The 24439-nt window shown below is 37.0% G+C and overlaps 1 protein-coding gene across 2 annotated transcripts in view; it reads left to right on the forward strand.

The window, feature by feature from the left end:
• SLC2A13 (solute carrier family 2 member 13) overlaps positions 1-24241 on the forward strand; it is a 337234-nt gene extending 312993 nt beyond the window's left edge. The window contains exons 8-10 of one of the 2 annotated variants that reach the window (XM_522353.9): positions 13991-14112; positions 14237-14389; positions 19009-24241. In XM_522353.9, coding sequence (XP_522353.3) covers positions 13991-14112; positions 14237-14389; positions 19009-19235 — 502 coding nt within the window. In that variant the 3' untranslated portion in view covers positions 19236-24241. Of the gene's footprint in view, positions 1-13990; positions 14113-14236; positions 14390-19008 lie in introns of those variants that run through there. The other variant, XM_016923641.3, reaches the window with a different exon arrangement.
• Positions 24242-24439: the final 198 nt, after the last annotated feature.

Genomic DNA, 24439 nt, shown 5'->3' on the forward strand with positions numbered 1-24439 from the left:
TGCAGACTTGCTGTTTTTCAGTCATTGGTATTTAAGTTGATAGCCACTTGTTTTGGTATCTCAAAGGATGTCCAACACCTGGGGCAATGTATATGTACTCATGTGTCAAATAAATGAGTGAAGAAATGAATGACGAAAAGACAATGAGTTCAATAGAGTCTATTTTACTGGTTGCCACTGATTTAATAATTTAATGTAATAATATGTTAATAATAACTATTTAATGATAAAACCATTTTTAAACCAAAATAACACAAAATAAATAAAATTAATAATATAACTTATCAAGGGATAAAGTTATTTCTTTGGAACCAGGTTATGAGTGGCCCTCACATGAGTCTGTTCCAAAGAAATAACTAACTTCGTCCCTGTGATATATGCCTTTGTGACAACTAGAATATGAGACACTTTCCCCCAGGAAGAGTCATCCCTACAGCTGGCCCCCAAGAGCTGGCAATAAGTTGGATCTCAGTGGCTACTAGCCCCTCAGCTAGGTGGCACATGGGCAGGGTGCTACTGAAAACTGGTTTTGCTTACAGTTTTGCTCTGAGACTTTGACAAACATTCAGCCTCACTGGACTTGATTTCTGCCCTCTATAAAATGAGTACGTTGGATGCAGTGTTCTCAAATGTCCTTCTGAAATGGGAAAGGTTCTCTTGTCCCCCTCGCAGGGTGTGTGATGGGGGTGTGGCTCACTTCTTCACTGCCCTGCTGCTCAAACCTCTAGGAGAGCATACAGATGGGCAGGCTGTGGGACTCCAACCCCATGGCAGTGTCTAGGGGTGAATGTTTACAGCTGAAGCCCCAGTGGGCATGTGTTACAGGGTGCTCTTTTAGTTTAGCCGTCCATAGGTAGCTCGTGTTAGTCAGCTCAATTAGACCCCTGCCTTACTGCAGGGACAGAGGGCTTTCTGTATCCTAGGGATCTTGCCTCTGTGTACCAGAAGAATCAGATCACACGTGGACTTGCAGAATGAGTGCAAGGTTTTATTGAGCAGGTTTTATTTACTCAGTGGACTGGGCTCTCATCCGACTGCCCCAGCCAAACTCCATGTCGTTCTGCCACTCGGTGGCCTGCTGGCATGCCGATGCCTGTTGGTGCGTTCCTCTCGACGGCCAGCCACCTGTGTGTGCCTCCATTGATGTGCTTCTCTCGACATCCAGCCACCTGTGTGTCTGCCTGCTAGGGTCTCGGGGTTTTTATAGGCACAGGATGGGGGCGTGGCAGGCCAGGGTGGTCTTGGGAAGTGCAACATTTGTGCAGGAAAACAAAAATGCCTGTCCTCACCTAGGTCCCTGGGCACGGGCCCTGGGTGGAGCCCTAGTCAGGGACCACGCCCTCCTCTACCTAGCACTTCCCTTCCATATCATTTAAAGGGACCATGCTTTTCCCTTCCCAGCACTTCCCTTCTGTATCACTTCTCTGCTGTAGATTTCTATAATTTTAATTTGATGACCTTCATCTAAATAAACTCATTTTATTTATCATAACTCTGGAGTCAAAACATACAAATGAACTTATCCTGAGTTTGTTGCTATTATTTCAATTGACTATTTCCCTGCCTTTACTCAGTTTAGTCCGGTCTCTCCTTTTCACCCAAAGTCCCTCATGTGATTGGCTCATTATGGCAAGAAATAAAAGGAAGCGGGAAGAAAGGAAAGTGAACCATAAGTACACTATGAAAAACTAAGTTTGTTTTTTCTTGAGTGACAGGGAAGCAGATTCCGAATATGATTCCAAAAGGAATTCCAGAAAATATGAGCAGTATAGTACAGCATAGTTGGAATAAGTATTAATATATACCTCCCATAGCAACTATATGGGGAAAAGCCATCTTAATTTTTTATGCCATGTCTATAAAAAATTGAAAAAGAAAAAACCCATAGGAATGGAGTTGTATTGCCAACATAGAAAAACCTGTGGGGTTTTATTAATTCAAAATCAGGATCAGTACTGTCTTAGAACCTAGCCGTCACTTTGTTATAACTTTTCATGTTAAGCAGAAAAGAGACATGCTTGATTTCCTCAGTTAATGAAAGTTTTACAATAAAGGTGCATAGGAAAGTTAAAAAAAAGAAAGAAAAATGTCTCAACTCCACCCATCCCTACCTCATGGAAATCTAGACTACTGCTCAGCAGACTGGCAGCAGTCTGTGTTTGGTTTCTCTTCTATACTCTTCTCCATCACTGTCAACTCCATGACCTTTCTTTACCTCATGGCTTCTATTGCAGTATGGCCTCTGCCTACAGGCTTCTCTGTCATTCAACTTCTGTGTCACTCTATCCTCTTTCAATATTTCATATTCTGACTTCTCAGAAAATATAAACCATATGCCACATCATTCTCTGGTATACAGCACCCACCCCTTGCCAAGCTGCTTCCTAGGGCACTGGGCAGGCTGTTGGTGGCCTTTATGCCACACATAGTTATGGCCAGGCAGGCAGGGTTTGCAGGGGAGCACTACCACTTGTGCTTGGTGGCAAGGGGGACCCCTCAGCTGTCGGCAGAGGTGGGCCCCACAGCTCCTAAGTGGGGAAACAGTGTAGTGACTGTGTAGTATAAATATGGAAACCAGCATTTTGAGGCCTTTGGTCAATATGAAGGAACCGCACAATGGAGAAGATGCATAATCCCCTTCCTTTCAGTGCCAGTTGAAGCAGGAGAAGGGCTAATAACTGTAATGCCTGACTGTATTATGGGAAAAATTGTAGGGGGGAACAACAATATGGAAGAAGCAGCCCCAGATTAGCTGTCTATGAGTCACTAAACTTTCTCCCATCTTCTCAAATTAATACTGTCACAATTACAGTTTGAGTATTCCTGATCTAAAAATCTAAAATCCAAAATGCTCCAACATTCCAAGCTTTTTGAGTGCTGACATGATGCTCAAAGGAAACGCTCACTGGAGCATTTTGGATTTCAGATTAGGGGTGCTCAACCAGTAAGCATAATGAAAATATTCCAAAATCTGAAATCTGAAACACGTCTGCTCTCAAGTATTTTGAATAAGGGATACACAACCTGTATAAGTTCAACCATGAAAACAATCATTAAGTAATAAATTACCTTCTCCTCCCCTAATTTTTTATATTTCCAGTCACTCTTATCCATATAACTTATTCTCTGGCAGTATTTGTAGTTTGATATCTTACCCACTCCAACTTTGTGACATCTTGTTTGTTTCCAGGTAGACTTTATGAAGTAGGCCATGGCCAGGCTTGCTTTGGATGTGATGATGGAATAAGAGAAAGAACTTCAAAGTATTTTCTTATGAATTAATAGAGTCTAAACATTTTCTTAGACCACTCAAATGCTAACGTGGACCCTCCCCAAGGCAGAGTTCAGGGCTCCTCTGAGCCCGTAGCCTGTTAACTTCACAATGACCAGAGAACTTCAGGAATACAGGAGGAACTGGAGAGGCAGAAGTAGGCCACATCCACATCCTCATGTCCTGGATTTTGCATACACCTATTGCCTTGCTTGTTGGCCAGTTTGGTGCCAAAATGAAAGTAACTTACGTTACCTAAGACTTCATTTTCACCGGTCTTCTATCCAGACCAACCTTTGTGGCCCAATTTACTTTAAAATGATTATTTTAATGGCTGCTTTTTTATTCAGTTGTACCTTAATTGCATTAACTACCCTTCCATTGTGGGAGACTTTTATGGTTTCTAATTCTCTATCTATGTTAATCTTGTGATAAATGAAAGCACAGAGAAAAGTACATCTTGAAGCATATAATTTCCCATTTAAGTGGTTTCCTAAGGATACACTTTAGATATCAGACTGAGACAGAGGGGATGAATATTCTAATGTTCAAATTGCCAAATTTCTTTCCAAAAGGAAATTATACCAATTTAAATTGTTACCAGAATTAGAGACTGTACCACTATTGCTATAGTCTCATCACCTTTAAATGTTATCATTGTTTTAATTTGCATCTGTCCATACTCCATCCATCTATTTTGCATACTTGGGGTATATAAGGTAGTCAATATACCGATAAGGAGTTTAGATGCAATGACTTATAGATAAATAATATTTTATTCAGGAAAAAAGTGGCTTTTTGCTCCAAATTTCTAATGCTTTTGAAATTTACCCATATCTATGATTTAATTGTCTCAATAAAGACTTTTTATTAGAAAATAATAGTAATTAACAAAAGAATAGGTTTTTCATCTTGTCTGTAAATGACAATCTTCTGCAGGAAAATTACAAAACCAAAAAAAAAAAAAAAAAAAAAAAAAGGCTGGACAATGGGAAATCATTCAAGGGCAGGATTTTCAACGTGGTCTGCACACTGCAAGCTAGGAAACCATACTTTTCTAAAATTATTCAAAATCACGGAGATGTTATTAGAGTTTACATGCTATGTGGCCACCCTTGACATAAGTTTATTTCATTTTAGATTATTAAATAGGAAATATGCCTACTGAACAATAATTAAAAGTATCTGAGAAGTAATGGGCCAAGTTTGTAACAGTAACTTTTCGTGGTTGCTTTGATGGGATGCCCAGAAGTTAGAATTTCTTATAACTTGGGTTGCTTAGAGTAAATTTACACCATCCTAATTCTCTGGTTGGGAATTAGGATTTTGCTTCTTTAGTTCTCCTCAGATAAGAGTGAAGGTGTCCTATCCTGGAGAGATACTCTGTGCTTTCCTAGGTACGTTTTCACCACTACCCTCAAATTGTAATTGTGTAATTATATCAATCATAAATTTCTATCAATAAAGAACCATTAGGGTTAACTTTCTATCAATAAAGAACTATTAGGGTTAACTTTTAGAGGGATATCTATGTTTTGAGGTGATAGCTTAGGGACCTTGTCCAGAAAAATCACAGTCCTGCGTCAGGAACTGGAAATAAAATCGTGCTTCACTGACACTCCTCAGTAATGAATTAGCAAGCTTGTGCAGTAAGCCCAGTAGAACAATGGTAGATGTGTCACACGAACTGTAGTAAGCTCTCCCCTTTTCTAAAATTCTGGATCTTTTATAAACTCTTTGGGAAGGGAACTAAGTTTCATACATTTATCAGTGATTAGGACTCAATATATGAAGTTGGAAGTTTTGGTTTTTATACACAGGTCATATTTCTTTTCCTCTACTCCCATATATAAGCCTGGAGCAGTCAAATTATTTCATCATGGAGAATAAAGGGGCAATATAGATAGCATGTGCTGTGTAGGAAGCAAAGAATATACTACTTATGGCTAACTAGCAAGAACAGTTGTATATTTGCACTGCTTAAGTTCCTTTGGTTATTTCTTAGGTTTGAAACTCTAAAGATAAATGATGGAGAGGTAACATTTTAAAAGGCAGAAATAGATCTACGTATGAACTAGGTTTGGTGGGTGTTGAGTGGGCAGGGGAGCATTGTTCCACCTTCAAAGGGAGCTGTTAATTTCTACATGTTATTACTAAAGGGAGTTCTGTGTATTCCATGATTGGAACAGGGAACCGATTATTTATTTGGTCTGTATATCAGGTTTTAGCCTAGTCATTCTGCTGGTAAGGATTAGTTCTCTCACTCAGCCAAAATGAGACATATTTCACCTGATTGCATGCAATTCTGCTGCTTTGTCCACTGCAGTGCCCTCTGAGCAGCTTCCCATTATTGCAGTCATTTTCAGGTTTTGCTCTAGGATGTGGTGAAAAGGTGCCACATCCAAGAGCATGACTTTTTCTAATCCCAGCCCACACACTGATGTCAAAGTATTTTTGTTCCTTTTCAGGAGCATTATGTTCTTCTACCAGCAGTTGCCAGGAAAGCATGAGGATATTTTGCAATAATGTTTGAAATCTGCATTTTTATTTTTTGGTTGGTATTTCTAGTATTTATATTTTGAAGGTCAGGTGTGATGTCACATTCTCAGTCATTAGCTATCTACGTATTGCTGAGTATGTAACTCTGCCAAGTCAGTGCCTGCAGTGCCTTCCGAAAATCAGCATGAGGATGATGAGGAGCTACTTGGCCTTTTTTTTGCGCATGTAAACGTGCATAGCCAGATGGCAAAAAGCTTCATCAGGGCAAGCACAGAGTCCACTCTAAAATATCCTACTTCATTGCCGCAGCAGGAGATCACCCTAGGAACTGTGATAATAACGAAAAGAGTAAATAGAAAATTGTTCGGTGAATCTTAGTTATTTCATTATTTGTAAGTATTCCTCCTTACAGGAGCCTGCCTACCTGCCTGCCTTTCTTTTTTCTTTCTTCTTCTCTTTTTTCTTTCCTTTCCTATTTTCTTAAATCTTCATGACTCAAAAGACTATTTCATTGCTGGGGATTATTGGTCAAGGGACATCTAATGCTGTTTTCTACTCACAATTAAACAAATGCAAATGTAAAAGCTTCATCATTCAAGGAACATTTATCTCTACATAGGGTATTATGATGGACAATAGGTTGAGATTAAAAAAAAAATAGAAAGGTGATTATTCTTTTGGCAAGCCCTTATAAATTGCTTTCTATGTGCCAAGCAGTTATCACCTTGTTTAATCTTTGTAACAACCCTATACGGACTCTTATTTTACAAGAAAATTGAGACACAGAGAGGTTAAGTAACTTGGCCTAAGTTACAAAGCTGGTAAGGGATAGAACTGACATACAAACTCATGCAGTCTGACATTAGACCCTGTGCTCTTGACCCCTGTGCCACGCTGTACTCCCTGGGATGAAATCTCAGTACAGTAGAAGAAGGAGTATATTAATATATGACCATACAGAGCACTATATGATAATGACATAAATGAGGAAAGTGAAAAGGAGTTGAGAGGAGGAGAGAATATTTCGGACAGGTGAATGGGTAGCATCCATACAGGCCTTGAGTGATGAGGTAGGAATTGATGGTAGATACTGACAGTAGATATCAAGAGTAAGAGTTTGCCTTCAGTTACAGGAAACGTCATGAGTAGGAGATACTGGGTCTAGAATGTAGGTTCAGAAAATAAGTAATTTAGTTTAGTTGTATAAAAGGGTTGTGTACAGGAGTACAAGATAAGGTAGGCTGCAGCCACATTTTGCAGGCCATTTTGTAGACTGCTGGAATAAGGAGGATGGAGGTTTTTGAGCAGTGAGGTGGTCAGGGCGCTTAACTTGGTGGGGTATGAGTTTGAAGAAAGGAATGATAGGAGCAGGAAAATCAGGAAACTATTCATTTACTACTGCAACACACATTAATAATATAGCACTTCCTGTGGGTCAGGAATGCAGGCATAGCTTAGGTGTGTCCTCTGCTTAGGGCCTCACAAGCCTACAATCAATGCACAGGCTGGAGCTATGGTTTCCTCTAAGGCTCAGCTGGAGAAGGATTCATTTTTGTTAGCAGAATTCAGTAATTTGTGGTTTTGTGCTGAGGACTTCAGTTTCTTGCTTGCTGTTGGACAGAGGCTGCCCTCAGTTCCTTCCACAAATCTCCCAGCATAGGCATCCTACAGCATGGCGACTTGCTTCTCCAAAACCAGCAAGGGAATGAGAGACTTCAGCTCAACAGCACTGGAATCTTACTTACTTAATCACATATGTCCTGTCACCTTTGCCATATTCTGTTGGTCGGAAGCAAATCCAAGGTCACTCCCACACTCCAGAAAAAGGAACTACACAAGGCATGAAAATCAGAAAACAGGAACCATCAGGGTTACTCTAGAGTCTCTCTCCCCCAGAGGCAGAGGCAGGTGATGGGACACACACTCGGAGTCTAAATTAGGATGGTGTTAATGCAAATAGAAAAGTCAGATTCAAGAAATTATGTCTAGGAAATATGGTTTCTTGCCTATATCATGTGAAATTCTTTGTGTACTTTCTCTAACATAAGCATCAAAATAGCCCTTTGAGGTAGGTACCAGGAAAATCCTTATTTCGTAGATGATGACACAGCTTTGAGATATTACACCTAGAGGCCACATATATCCTAGCTTTACCTGGGTGCCCCAGCCTAGATCTGAACCTAGGATGTCAATACCAAAGCTCCTAGTCTTGGCCACTTTTCTTTACTTGGACTTAAAAGTATAAAGGACCTAAGAGAAGTGGATAAGAGGAAAATGAAAATAACTGCAAGATTTTAAACCATTCCAATTTAGGGTAAGGTGGTGTTAACTAAAATAGAAATGTCATGAGGGGCACTAGTAAAGTAATACTTATGCTATGCATATACCACATGCCAGGCAGTATGCTAAGCATTGAGTGTGCAGATGCTCTATGCTTATCCAGATGGGAATATTTAATGTTCCCAACAGCCCATGATACAGTTCTTTCCCCGATCTCACAGATCAGGAAACAGGACCATGCCAGTGCCCGCTAAACTCAAGGTTCTACAAATGCACTGGTTGGTATTTTGTTCATAACTGTTATTGCTAATGTCTGATGCATAAAAAGTGCTCATTATATAAGCTTTTGAATGAATATGGCTATTAAGTGGTAGAGTCACGATTTGAGCTCAGAGCAGCCCCATGCTGCCTTCTGGAGAGGTCATTTCGTGGTAGTCATATTGCATTTGAGGCCATGGCAGGATCTAGATGTTCATAGCAACTCTGCTATTTTAGGTACTTAGGTACCTAAATTCCATCAGTGGAACTTGGAAGAAAGATCAAGGCCAGAATAAACTATTGAGGAGCATCCACATGGAAATTATAAAGTCCTAAAATTAGATGAGATGATTATGAGAGAGGGTATAGGTCCCAAAATAGAACCTTAGAGGACACCTATATTTAGAGGTTGAGAAGAGGAAGAGGCAATTTAAAAAGCAATGAATACATATAGGTCAGAGAGCTAAAATGGAGATACAGATATAAAAGCAAAGAGGGAAGAGAAGGAAGGAGAGTTGTCAGCAATGTCAAGCACCACAGAGTAACCAAAGAGCATCAAGATTAAGACAAGAAACCTGAATTTGTATGTTAGGAGCTAATTGATGACTTTTGTTTGAACACATCCAGGAAAAAGACCACATAAAAGTTAGCCAGCATCTGGGAGGGTGGGAGAGTTGGGCTGTGAAAGAAGGATCATGTAGTCAGGTAGAGCTCGTGAGTATAAACTTCTGGTATTTCAGGAGAGCTAGTTGTGGTAATATGAGAGGAGTTGAACATTTGAGTAAGAGAGATCTTGTGTATTGTAGACAGAAGGGAAGGCTCAAGTAGGATGAAACTAAATAGGGCAGGAAAAGAAGAGATATTGATGGAACGTGACCCCAGAGGAGGCAGGAGAATGAGATGCAAGAACACTGATAAGAAGGGCAGTCCTCAGAAAGGGTGACAGACTTGTACCACCGGAGGGAGGAAGGAAGCCTACACCTACAATGTTTTTTAAAAAACTTTCTTTTCTCAAATATTGGGAGAAAAATATAGAAAAGTAGAAGCTGATAGAGAAAAATTGATGTTCAAAGTAATGATCCTCAATTCTTTTAAAAGAATTCCAATTGTTAAAAGATCTGTTCTTCAGATTCAAATGTATCAAGTCCTACAAAGCATCTCCAAATTCCTGGTTTTATTTTATTTTTCTCAACTGAAATTGATAAATCTTCCAAAAAAAGGAGGTAAGTTCGTCACATAGGAAACAGAAGGAAAGATTTCAGGATTACAAGATAGTAAGAAATATTTTAATTAATTGAGGCAATAGTTGACAAAAGTTTATGGAATGTCTACTCTTAGATAAGCAGATAATTCAGTAGAGAAGACAATAAAGCATAAAATAAGCATCATTAGGGAACCAACTGAGATAAAATGGCATGAACTTTTAATACAGCCCAACAGCATGGTTTCATAACACTGCTCAGTTTCTGAGAAGTGGTTGTTGAAAGAAGTTAATAAGCCACACCGGGTTGGGAACTCAAATGGTGAAAAATGGCAGACAAAAATAGAGGAAGAATGGATTCTAGAGGCTAGTGAAGACAGTATATACTTCATTTTATTGTGTTTGCCATCATTGCACTTCACAGACATTGCATTTTGTTTTACAAACTGAAGGTTTCTGGCAGCCCTGCATCAAGCCAGTCTATTGTCACCATATTTCCAATAGTATGTGCTCATTTAGTGTCTTTATGTCACATTTTGGTAATTCTCACATTATTTCAGACTTTTTCATTATCATATCTGTTATGATGATCAGTGATCTTTAATGTTACTATTGTAATTGTTGTCGGGCATCACAAACTGCACCCGTATAAGACGTCAAACTTAATTATAAATGTTGTGTGTGTTCTGACCACTCCACCAACCAGCTGTTTCCTTCTTTGTCTCCCTCTCCTGGAGCCTCTCTATTCCCTAAGACACTACAGTTAATAACTCTATAATGGCCTCTAAATGTTCAAGTGATAGGAATAGTAGCACGACTCTCACTTTAAATCAAAAGCTAGAAATAATTGAGCTTAATGAGGAAGGCATATTGAAAGCTGAGATAGGCTGAAAGCTAGGCCTCTTGCACTGAATAGCCAAATTGTGACTACAAAAGAAAATTCTTAAAGGATATTAAAAGTGCCACTCCAGTGAACACACAAATGATAAGAAAGTGAAACAGCCTTATTGCCGATATGAAGAAAGTTTGAGTGGTCTGGATAGACGATCAAACCAGCCACAACATTCCCTTAAGCACAAGCCTAATCCAGAATAAGTCTCTAATTCCATTTAATTCTATGAAGGCTGAGAGAGGTGAGGAAGCTGCAGAAGAAAAGTTTGAGGCTAGCAGAGGTTGGTTCATGAGGTTTAAGGAAAGAAGCTGTTTTCACTTCACACCTTGTTGCAAGGTGAAGCAGCAAGTGCTGATGGAGAAGCTGCGTCAAGTTATCCAGAACATCTACCTAAGATAACTAATAAAGGTGATGTATTAGTCTGGTCTCACACTGCTATAAATAACTGCCTGAGACTGGGTAGTTTATAAAGGAAAGAGATTTAATTGACTCACAGTTCTGCAGGGCTGGGGAAGCCTCAGAAAACTTACAATCATGGAGGAAGGGGAAGCAAACATGTCCTCTTCACATGGCGACAGGAAGGAGAAGTGCCAAGTAAAAAGGGGAAAAGCCCATTATAAAACCTTCAGATCTCATGAGAACTCACTCACAATCATGAGAACAGCATGAGGGTAACCACCCCCGTGATTCAATTACCTCCCACTGGGTTTCTCCCACAACGTGGAGACTATGGGAACTACAATTCAAAATGAGATTTGGGTGAAGACACAGCAAAACCATATCAGGTGGCTATACTAAACAACAGATTTTTCAATGTAGATGAAACTGCCTTCTGTTGGAAGAAGATACCATCCAGGACTCTCATAGCTAGAGAGGAGAAGTCAATGTCTAGCTTCAAAGGACAGGCTGGGTCTCTTGTTAGGAGATCATGCAGCTGGTGACTTTTAAGTTGAAGCCAATGCTCATTTGCCGCTCCAAAAATCCTAGAGCCCTTAAGAAGGGCTAAATCTATTCAGCCTGTGCTCTAAAACGAAACAACAAAACCTGGACGACAGCACTTATATTTACAGCATAGTTTGGAGAATATTTTAAGCCACTATGGAGACCTACTGCTCAGAAAAAAAAAAAAAGATTCCTTTCAAAATATTACTGCTGATTGACAATGACACTGGTCACTCAAGGGCTCTGATGGAGATGTACAAGATGAATGTTGTTTTCATATCTGCTAACACAGCATCCATTCTGCAGCCCATGGATCAAGGAGTCACTTCAACTTTCAAGTCTTATTATTTAAGAAATGCATTTCATAAGGCCATAGCTGCCATAGATAGTGATTTTTCAGATGGATCTGGGCCAAGTAAAGTGAAAATCTTCTGGAAAGGATTCACTATTCTGGATGCTATTAAAAACATTCGTGATTCATGGGAGGAGGTCAAAATACCAAATGAACAGTTTGGAAGTTTGCAAGAAGTTGTTCCAACCTTTATGGATGACTTTAAAGGGCTGAAGACTTTAGGGGAGAAAGTAACTTCAGATATAGTGGAAAACAGCAAGAGAACTATTGTAGAAGCGAAGCCTGAAGATGTGACTGAATTGCTGCAATCTCATGATAAAACTTGAACGGATAAGGAGTTGTTTCTTAAGGAGGAACAAAGAAAGTAGTTTCTGAGATGGAATCTACTCCTGGTGAAAGTGCTGTGAACATTGTTGAAATGATATCAAAGGATTTAGAGTATCACACGAACTTAGTTGACAAAGCAGTAGCAGAGTTTGAGAGGATTGACTCCAATTTTGAAAGAAGTTATCTGGGTAAAATGCTATCAAACATCATTGCATGCTACAGAGAAATATTTAGTGAAGGGAAAAGTCAGTCAATTTGGCAAACTTCCCAGTTGTCTTATTTTGAGAAATTGCCACAGCCACCCCAGCCTTCAGCAACTACTACCCTAATCAGTCAGCAGCCCTCAACATTGAGGCAAGACCCTCCACCAAAAAGATGATGACTTGTGAAAGGTGCAGATGATCGTTAGCATTTTTTATCAAAATATTTTAAAATTAAGGTTTGTACATTTTTAGACAATGTTATTGAACACTTAATAGACTGCACTTTCATGGGAACATAACTTTTATATGTAGTGGGAAACCAAAAAATCCATGTGACCCACTTTATTGCAGTGGTCTGGAACTGACCTCGCAATATCTCCAAGTTATGCCTGTATTGGCGTGGTCTAAGCTGAGCAGTGAGGTAAACGAATACTGAGAGGATAATCCAAAGGCAGATCTGGGTGTAGCACAGATGATCGGAAATGAGGAGATAAACAAAGTGGTGGTTGTGATCAGAAAAGGAAGGCTCAAAGTCTGAAGTAAAACAGTTCCAAATCAAGGAAACTATAAAGTGCTGTCTCTGTAGTGTTGGAGATTAAATAAGGACCTATGAGGCCAATGCATTATACGGAGCACAGAAAACCACACACCACGTGTTTTCACATATAATCGGGAGCTGAACAATGAGAACACATGGACACAGAGAAGGAAACAATGCACACTAGGGCCTGTGGGGGCTGGGAGGAGGGAGAGCATCAGGATAAATAGCTAATGCACATGGGGCTTAATACCTAGGTGACGGGTTGATAGGCGCAGCAAACCACTACGGCACGCATTTACCTATGTAACAAACCTGCACATCCTGTGCATGTATCCTGGAACTTAAATAAAATAATTTTTTTAAATGAGGCCAATGAATTAAAAATAAATGAATGTGGCAGGGGATGACAGGAGGTAGACTGAGCAGGCACCCAAATCATCAAGACAGGTGGAATGTTATGATGAGTTCATAAATATGGTAACAATAGGGCTTGGATGACAAGGTTCAAAGATAGAGGTTGAAGGAGACAGAACAATAAATTGACAATAGGGGATAGGAATGTTTTTGAGTCTGGTAATATCTTCAGGGGCAATTAAGGTAAAGAACTGGAAGTTCAACTTCAGAATGGATCTAAACTGTAGGACCCTTTGCTTTACTATGGATTAAGAAGGCAAGGTCATCAGGGAGTGACTGGTAGAGAAGCAAGGACACGGAGCAGAAAGGGAGAGGGCTATTTGGAATCAGATAGAATCATTTGTTCCCCTCATCCACCCCATCACCCTTTACAGGTTACTCTTCTAATCCTTAAAATAGTCTACAAAGTATTATCCCCATTTTATCAGATGAAAAGTATCTGGCTCTGAAATTTGAATCTTGTCATGATTGCAAATGCCATGGTCTTTTCACTGCCACATACTGACTCTCAGTGGTACTGAAGTGTTACTGCAGCTTCCAGGGACTAATTAGAAATCATGTCTAATTTATGTGAAATGGTTATAAAACACGGTGTCTTTGTTTTGCTCTTGAATTATACTTGGCTGTAAAATTCCTATACAAGCTCGCATATCTAATACTGTATATTTAGTTCTTATTTTTTAAGAAAAACATTTTGGACTCTTTCTTAAGACATTAAGGAATTTCCAAATACATAAATATGATCATATTGAATTTCTGCAACTGTAGTCAAAAACATTAAGTTAATACTTATATTGCATTATTTTTCAGGTGTGAAAATGAAACCAAGTTCAAAAGAGAAGATATATTTTGGGCTTACAATTTCTGCCCTACTCCATACTCCTGGACTGCACTTCTGGGCCTTATTTTATATCTTGTCTTCTTTGCACCTGGTAAACAAAGACTTTATTATACTGTTGCATTAATTGAATTGCCTCTTTTTGGAGTAGATAAACTATAATTTTTCAAATTTCTTACATGCTATTTTACTAAAGTTTTTAATGTTTTATTTCTCAGGAATGGGACCAATGCCTTGGACTGTGAATTCTGAAATATATCCCCTTTGGGCAAGAAGTACAGGAAATGCATGTTCATCTGGAATAAACTGGATTTTCAATGTCCTGGTTTCACTAACATTTTTACACACAGCAGAGTATCTTACATACTATGGTAAGATAATATTTTTTCTAACATAGTTTTGTTTTTATTTTTATCACTATTTTTAGATACACTATAATATCATTTGTGATTGAGACTATGTGGTTATATTTTGCTGTTATAAGTATCTCCATGTGGCTTTCTTGTCCTCCAAAGGCATCGGAAATGTGTCTGGGAAAGAAGAGAGGGATTCTCCTATCCTAAACAGCACTGCTTCTTGTTCCACAGTGCTTAGGGCTGTCACCCAACCCCTCTCCCAACTCAGACATCTCCCAGCTATCTCCCCAGGTGGAAGTCTTTACACCATAGCTTTTAGTTTCACAGAAACAAACAAACAAAAAAAAACAGAAAATGGTAAAAAGATGTAGGCAGGGAGTCTAGGGCCAATGAGATGTCCTGTGACAGGCATAGCGTCCAGTCCAAGAGCAGAATCTGCGTAGGGCTGAAAGTAGCTTCCTCAAATGCTTAACAGTATGCTGTGCTGTGGCCATACCTTCCACTGTATCACCTGTGCTGCTCAGGCCAGTGCTTGTGCATTTCAGTGTCCTCTGAGACCAGTACTTACCACTTGCAAAAGTGTAAACATGACGGAAGTATTCAAATGCAAATGTATGGAGGCCATAATTCAAAATGAAAAACAATAGTGCTTAGTGGCTGAGTCAGGAAAAGACTTTGCTTTTTAGAAAAAAGATTTCTGCATTGTTCACATGACTTTATAGGTTGCAATAGGATTATTCATGATGAAGTATGAGGTTTCATTCTAATCTCCTCATAAGTCCTTGTGGTAGAGACGGAATGCCTGCTGCTTAGACCATTCTCCCAGAAGAGCTTCTCTGATCTCCCCACAATCTCTTTACTCTGTGCTCTGGGCACTTATCATTTCTCTTTGCAAGAACAGGTTTGTCTGCCCCTAGCTCTCTCTAGTAGACTATAAATCCCTGGAGGGCCAGGACTGTGCCTTGTTCATTGTTACATTCCCAGTTCCTCCCAAGGCATCCTGTTCACCTGATAAGCACCAAAAAGTGTTTGTCAAATGAATAAATACATGGATAAATTTTGCAGATGAATGGTGAATATGATGAAACATAAAAATCTATTCCCCGTCTCTTCTGAACATGCTGAATTGGTATTTGCTTTTAGTTAATAGTATTTATCTAATGCTTTTATTATCTTCATAAAACTCTTCTCTCTCCTAATCACCGCTTAAGACATTTGAAATATTTATTTTCTTGGAAAGGAAAGGCACTGGCATTTTAAACTGGATATATATTTAGTATATTCAGCTGGATCCCATTTGGCAATTAAAATTTTTCCATAAATTCATAAACTTATCTTCATGACATAATAAATACGAGCACAATAAATATTTCCTCGTATTTACTGATTCTAGAGAACACTTAAATATTTGAAGACCTAAGTATATGCTCGCATCCTGAGAAAGCATTTTTCATAGAAAGGCATAGACCAAATAATAAAAGTTTACATGATTATACTTTTGACAGCAAAGCTCCTCTTTCTTGAATTTATCCTGCCAGAAAACCATGAGAAAAATGAGGCAACCGTAATGAAATTTAAATAGGGCATAAGCAGAATTCTTTCAAAAATAAACAGTTAAAAGCGTGTTGCTTTGCATTAAGCTTCTCTCATGTCAGAGCACTGGTCCATTTGGTCTACTACTCTCTAGTAGTAGAAAAACAGTTCATTCAGGCTAGTTTTTCTCCCTTTTTGTGTCTCATTTTAATCCACATGTTACTGGTTTATGTAAGCTATGCATTTATATTCCTCATTTAATAAATATACATCCTAATCGTGTATTCCTCTGGAAATAGTTATGTCTTCTTTGTTGCCTCCTTTTTTATTGTTTCATAAGATCTCAAAATTTGATTCCTTCCTCAACCATATTGCTTACACAGGTCTGCCTTGTGCCCCCATTCAATAATGTTTATTACTAAAAAGTATCATTGCTATATCACCGATATGCCATTTTATATACAGCACATGTGGCTAAAGAGATCTCTTGGGGGGCACTATGTCAAAGCTTCTCTCTTGAGGTAGTACTGAAATTCAGTCAAACATGGCCTTTGAGTCCTCAATTTGTGTAATTCAATTAAATAGTTGTTTTAATCTGGAACTTAATGTAGGGCTCTAATAAGATTTAAATCCTTAGAATAAAGGTGAGGAATATCTAACTGTTCAATAGTCCTGATGGACTCGTTACAGACATTTTTTCTTACCATTTTCACTCCAAGGGAGGAATAAATGAGAAACTGAGATAGTGACTGATTTGACCATGACATGGACCAGGTCACAGCCTCCCAGGTCTGCCCACACTCCTCCACGACTTAGCCACAGGTCTAACCATTGGAACCCACACTGAGTAGGCAGTTTTGGCATTTGCGTGCTTTGGATTCCTCAGATTTTATAATAACGGTCTTGTATTTTAATAGCAATTCCTTGATATTATTCAGCTTTGGGAATCCAGGTCACAAGAAAGAATCTGTAATCAACTTCAGGAATCTTCCTAACCCAACGAATGTTTTTTAACTATAGGAGTGAGTTTAGCACTGACAGATTTGATTTGTTACTTCTAATTATGCTACTGTTCCCAAATTGTGAAAGATAATGATGAAGATAAAATATACTATTATATTTAAAAGTCAAACTGGGTTTGCTGTTACAGATTTTGTAGTTTAGAAGCCTAGTTTAATCTAAAATGTTTTACCATCTGTACTTATTTTTTCTTTATCTTCATCATAATTACTATCCAGTCTTTGTCCCTCCCTGCTAAAGATTCCATTTCTCTTCCTACCTCCACAGTCTTGCATATCTGTACTCAGAACACAGGACTTCATCTCCTTTCATTTTTTTTTTGTCAAAATTCCCCCATTCTCCAAGAGCTAGCTTATCAGTATCACCCTTTTTGTAAAAACATCCCAATTAATTAGTCACACTAATCTTATTCTGTATCTTAATAGCAACTCTTCCTTTCCTGGTCATTCAGTAGAATTTAACAATCTGGCCATCGCTTTTTTGAGCAACTGATATTCAGAATTCTAATGGGCATGATAACATACATTATTTCTATTCTTTACAGTTGGGCAAAGCAAGAATTATTTTCCCCATTACACAGATCAGGTCTCTCTCTCAACCATCTCTTAACTATACCTCCTATACATGCTCCTGATTTTGGCTGTAAGATTTACAGAATTGTAAACTGCCAACACTTAAGTAGGAGCTGAGAAACCCCCTTATTTTGCTTAATGAGGCAACAGAGGCCCAGAGAAGAGGTTAAATGACTATCCAGAAGTCACATGGCCAACACTTAAACTCAGTTCTTCCCACTCCCAGTCTGATATCCTTTCTCCAGCCAATTGTCACATTAGTTTTTCATCTTACTTCCCCCATCTCATACACATGATGGTCTGGACTGAAAGCCTAAAATTAGACAGGGGCTCCATTTTACTTTGTTGTTTTCCACCATCAAAAGTACAAGTATAGTTTCTTATATTCAAATTGGCAATTCAATTATGTGTGTGTGTGTGTGTGTGTGTGTGTGTGTTTGGTAGAGACAGGTTTCACCATGTTGGCCAGGCTGGTCGGAATTCAATTATTTTAAAAGTCCATCTTGGAAATGTGTAGAGAATATAAACAAGTCATACATTCATATATCTCATCCATCTAGGCTTGCTATCATGACCCTTAGAAAACCAAACTAGCTAATATTTATGTGTTTCTGGCTGTTCTGCATTGACATGCATAATCTTACAGCAAAACAAAATTCTCTGACTTCATGGAGTTTACATTCTAGTGGAGGGAAACGAAAAACAAATTAGTAAACATCAATGTATGTCAGATGATGACATGTGCCATGGAAAAAAAATGGACTGTCGAGGTCCAAGAGAAGGAACAAGGAGACCAGTTAGGAGACCGTTGCAGTAATGCAGATGAGACACGATGGCCCTTAGACCATATTTATCTATGGAAGTGGTGAGAACTGGCCATCTTTGGGTTATATTTTGAAGGTAGAACCAACGGGATCTCCTAACAGATTGGATGTTAGGCATGAGAGTAAGGTAGAAATTAAGGATGACTCCCAGACTTTGGACATGAGAAACTGGAAGGATGGAGTTGCCATGTATTCCACTGAGGCATTCGTTCTGCAATGTCATCATTATACTTGGTTCTGGAAACACAAGATGAATAAGAAAGGAACTTCTTCTGACCTCAAAGTGCCTCTAGTGTAATAGACAAGGCAAGCATACGTGTGTGTACATAATTATAATATTTCTTGGTTGTTATTTTAGGGGTCTCAACAACATGCTGTGATAGCACATGGAAGAGAATAATTCCCTCTAGTCAGGGAAGGGAGGAAAGGCTTCAAAGCCAAACTTACATCTGAGCCTGGTCTATTATTCTTGAGTTTCTATACTTGAGTTTAGAAAGATACATTACATCATATTCACAGAGTTGGAACAATTGGAGTAAACCAGGTTCATAGTAATTTTTTGGTCCATTTCATACTGTGATTATGCATGACTGACCAGAAAAAAAAAGTCAAAATCAAGTAATCTTTCCAACTTAAGCCTCTCTCTATATATTCATATTCATGTATCTATTATATTCCGTTGCAGGAGCTTTCTTCCTCTATGCTGGATTTGCTGCTGTGGGACTCCTTTTCGTCTACGGCTGTCTTCCTGAGACCAAAGGCAAAAAATTAGAGGAAATTGAATCACTCTTTGACAACAGGCTATGTACATGTGGCACTTCAGATTCTGATGAAGGGAGATATATTGAATATATTCGGGTAAAGGGAAGTAACTATCATCTTTCTGACAATGATGCTTCTGATGTGGAATAATTTTCAGCTGCTCATATATTTAGTTATTTAAACAAACTGGGGGGAGAAGAACAGCAATTGGTGACTTCACTGCCCTGCTTCTAATCTGGTTCTTTCCACAGTCTAGTTTTGATTGACTTCATATTCTAGAATACTTGATTAGGAGGAAGATACAACCATGATGACTTTTTTTTTCCACAAGGAACAATATTTTTAAAAATATTTACAGAGATTTTAATCTAATAATTCTTAAGCAAATGTGTGTAATGCCTTCCTGAAATAGTCTAAAATGAATATTGTACCCAGTGACTTCAGTGTTATCCTTCTTTCCTAAGACCATTTATAATTATTAGTGGCAACAGAGTCAGTGCTAATCTAGCCAAATTACATATGTATAATATATTTATAAAGGATTCTGGGAGATGGTCCAAGGGTGTTCTGTGTCAAAAGATGGCCTATTGGCCCTCAGTTTTCCTACAGAGTAGTGGCTTATCTCTGATCAGCTGTTACAAACTAAATTCCAAGTAAGATTTCATCAACAAATTCCAAAGTGCCTCCTACAAGGGCACAGCTGTCCCTATCTCCTTTGGATTCCACATTTTTGTTTCTCTCCAATTCAGATATTGGGAGTTCTTCAGATACTGACTCTGCACACTATCTTTTGAACATTATGAAAATATGATCTGTCAGGGGTCGTTTTCATACTTCTTTTTTTTGCATCAGTGATAAGGCATACATTTGCACAGATGAGCTAGGAAGTTTTGAGAAGTACCTTTTATGTTCAGAAAGTAACAGATTAAAGGTTTTTATGGGTTCCAAATTGGTTAGTCACTTAGGTATGCAATTATAAATGCAAAATAGTGCCGGATCTTTAACTGTATATCAGGGTCAGTTTTTGTTCATGCCCAAATCACTACACCTTCCTCATTGGCCTTGGAGTCCTACTATTTTGTGCCTTCATTTGTGTTACATACATAGCTGCAAGCAAACCATTTTTCCCCTTTCTTTTATTCAAACAATAATTTTTGAAACAAAAAAGAGGAAGGAAATCAGTGGCAGAAATAATCCTGCTGTTATTGGTGTTTGTTTAATAAAAATAATGGGACTTTTTTCTTAACTTTTTATTAACTCTTCCTAAGGGAAATGTCACATATTATTATTTAATTGTACTTGTCTTTTTTTACTTTAAGAGCATAAACTCGTTTTTATTTTGCACACTTTTCTTATTTTCCTGAGAATTTACCAGAAAAAAAAAAGATACATAGATTTGTCTCTGTGTTTTTCTTATTCTTGGCTTAGTTTTTCCTTCTTGTGTAAAAATCGAGATTGCCTATTGGAACAGATAATTGGTTCTAATATAGCACGTCTATAAGAAATGCAGGCTTAATTATATTTCTACAATGTCTTTCCAAAGTATTCATTGGTTTTTATGGTAATTCATCACTGAACTCTTAATTTTTGCTTCTCTATTAAGAACTATATAGTATGTACAAAATTACTTGATCACAAAATTACTTGCTAGTTCCAGGAAAAATATGAATGAATCTTCTGTGGCCAGTTAGGAATACATCAGTTTGATGCATTTTTAAATGGCTCTAAACATCTAATAAGGTACTGTATTTGGAGAGAAAAGGTGGCTATCTCCATATTCAAAATATTTCTTCCAGTCTCCAAGATACTCTATTCTTTTAATGTCTGGCTTGTTCCTATCACAGTTATCAAGCTGAGAATACAGCTGAGGAAGTTCATTCTCTAAGTCACCAGAGGTATAATATGTGCTTAAACTGTCAATTTAGTGCCCTAAAAATCCATTAACCAAAAATAAAAACATTTTCTCCCTTTGGTCATTTCATATAATAAAAAAAATTAATATTTTATAGAGGTTTTTTCCTTGAATTAGGTGCTTTAACAATTGATTTCCAAGGGAATATTAGTATTGATTTTTTCCTCAGAAAAGCAGATATGATTTAATAGGGAAAATTATTATTCTATTGATATTTCTTATCTCATAAGAAATTTCTTATCTAATATTTTACACAGGTAAATTGAAGTGAAAAATAAGCTACTATGTGGTACAATCAAAATATAATAAGGAGAAAAAGTAGACCAATAAAGTGCTCTCTAAAAATTTATTTTTTGGACTTAATCAAAATAATTGCCTCAATCCTTCTCTTTATTGTATATGTAGCCTTAACTATATACTTATAAATTCAGCTGGGCTGATGCACAGTAACTTTATTAAAGGAGAAACTGGACTCTTGTTATTTCCTAAAGCAGAACATGGCCTGTTCTCCCTGATATAAGAAAACAATGTTTTCAACTTTATAACCATAAATGCACATAATAACAGGGAAAATTAGCCACAGTTCTCCTCCCCTACTCCCCTGAGCCCCTACTTTAAAGGACTATTTGTTATTTATATAGTGTTAAAGATAATATTCCATATCTTTGAAGTATAAGACAGAGAGGCACAGTGTAAGAATTATTTATAACTAACTTTTTAGAAACAATTACTTGAAAAGGAACCTTATACAATTAGGGTATTATTTTTAGATTTGGTGAACATTTATAGTATATTAAAAATTAAATGTTTAAATTTTGCAGGTTTTTTTATATTAGGCACCTTTTAAGTTCCCAGCATATTTGGCTACCACTATCAACTTGGAAACATTCCATTTGAAGTATCATCAAATATATATTTTGTAGGACAATTTATATATGATGTGATTTGACCTACCATATTAAAACAGACACAGATTACGTATCATGCTTTCAACCAAAATTACAGACTTCCTTTGAAACATGCTGCAGATTTGATAGAGGTATATTATGTCTTAGGAAAATACAATGAAGAAGGTCCAAATCCCTATTGAGGCTGGATGGCTGATCTGCACTAGACTTAAGAGGATATATCATTTCATCTGCATATAAACACATAGGGCTGAATGTGATGTCAAAAGGGTTTGCCGTTAATAATTTTCTTCAATGTAAACATTCCTAATAATTTTGATTGTTGCTCCTTAGTCAATCATTTCCCAAAACATGATTATTTTTAATATATGTAAAATATTTAAATAATAAATAATAAAAGGTAATGTGTCCATTTTAAATTTTGTTCCCAGCCATACACAGTAGTTCCCTGATACAAAATGCTATGAGAATACCGACTATTTTTTCATAATTTAATTTTACCACTGAACCTGATTTTAGTACATAAGGGTCTAAATATTAAGTTATTCACTCTAAAAGGGGAAATCAGTAAAAGCAAGGAATTTATGAAATTTTTGCTGTAATTTCAGTATCTGTTATACAGGGGAAGAATGATCAGGAAAAATATAAGCTGACAACTTACCCTTTTGCTTTTTAACAACAAAATAATATTGAAAATATATTAGAATAACTCACAGATCCAGAAGTTGGTGGAAATGGAAGAATGTTTTAGAAAATACCATCCATATGTTTATCTAAGAAAGTCTCAGAATTTAGTGACACTAATACAGTTCATAAATACTGTAATACAGTGGAGAGAGTTGGAATGTTATTTTGGTTTTATTTCATCAGCACAATTATTAAAAACAACAAAATTAATGAGATGTTTTGTTATAATCAGATTTTTTTTACCATATTGCAAGTTATAAAATGTCAACTTATACTAAGTACCTAACAACTGACTTTTATTCACTTGTTGTGACAAGTTTTTAATTACCAAATTAAGACCTTTTCAGTATCTATGAGTAAAAGAAATAGATGATTATATCAGACCAGGAGCAGAGAATTTATAATATGTGCTTTATAGCAAAATGTATTAAATTGTGGTTAAAATTTATAGCTCATATGTAGCTGCTGCCAATAAGAAGGCTCAGAATTGTTCTGTGGATTAATCTTTACATCCTGTTTTCTGTCACTTTTACCAATCTTCTTGGCCTCATGTACAATAATGTAAAGCCAATTTGATGAAATGGTTCAGGTTGTAGCAGTCTATAAATTGTCGGTACATTCAGCTCTTCTAGGTGAGCAATACTGCTGCTATTTTTCTAGAAATAGCAATCATTTAAAAATGCCAAATAGCTAACTGCTACCAACTCTTTCTTGTATCTTGTCTCTTTAGAGAAGGAAATTTTTGTGTGCCAATAATCATCAAAGAGGTGTTTTATAAGAGTGTTGATGTTCAGAAGTTCATGAAAGTATTTTATCCCTATAATTTGCTGGTGAGCTAAAACAATATAATTTATGTAAATCTTTATATGTACAAAATATATAGTCTGTTGTACTTGAGTAATTTGGTCTATGGAATTTTAAATGCCTTCATTTAGCAGTAATATTCACATTTTTATTTTAGACAGTTAAGTTCATGTGTTTGATTTTGTCATGTCAGTATAAATGAGAAAAAGAAGTGGATCATGCAGCTAATGAGTAACCAACATTTTGTAAAGTTTTAAAGTTTTAGCAGACAACATTATTCCATCTCATTTAAAGGTTAAAAAAGAAGAGACAACTCTAGCCAAAGTAGAAATTTATATTCTACACGTCCAAACTGTCTCCTAGCAGCTTTTGGACTATATATCACTTGATGTTAAAGTATCTTTTATTTGTAATAAATATTCAAATTTCTATTTAGAAGCTCTAATGTATACCTAGATTAAATCAAATCACAGTTTTATGCTTTTAAAATATATGTATTTCAAACTGTATATTTTAATTTCTGAGTGCATGTTATATAGTATTTAATACTTCAGATGTCTTGGCAAATTCAATATAAGTATTTATTCCCACAAGCGATATATGGGATATCTCTTAAAAATTATGAATATGTACCATTTCCTTCAAAGTCATCCTAGCCTATGCTGTATCAAAAGTATTGTATATTTTATGGACATTTAGTGATATACATGTAAATGTTTTTTAAGTTATTTTATTGAAGTTCAATCTTTACATAAAATTAAAATCTTTTTTTAAAAAAAGTGTCAGTGCCAGAACTGTAAATGAAAATAATCAAATAAAAGTTAAAATAATTCATTACTCATTAACTTCCCTTGCACTTATTTATTTTTTCTAGTTATCTTCCTTGGATGTAGGTTAGATGATAGTTAAAGCATCTAGAAAGACAATCTACCTCTATATATTAATGCAGTCCTACTCATTTTAATGATATTTTATTTCTTTTGATTATGGATATGATAAATCATCTTTTAAAAATATTTTATAGTACCTAAAAATTGTTCTAA

Source organism: Pan troglodytes, chromosome 10 (genome assembly GCF_028858775.2).
Source record: "Pan troglodytes isolate AG18354 chromosome 10, NHGRI_mPanTro3-v2.0_pri, whole genome shotgun sequence".
Lineage (NCBI taxonomy): Eukaryota > Metazoa > Chordata > Mammalia > Primates > Hominidae > Pan > Pan troglodytes.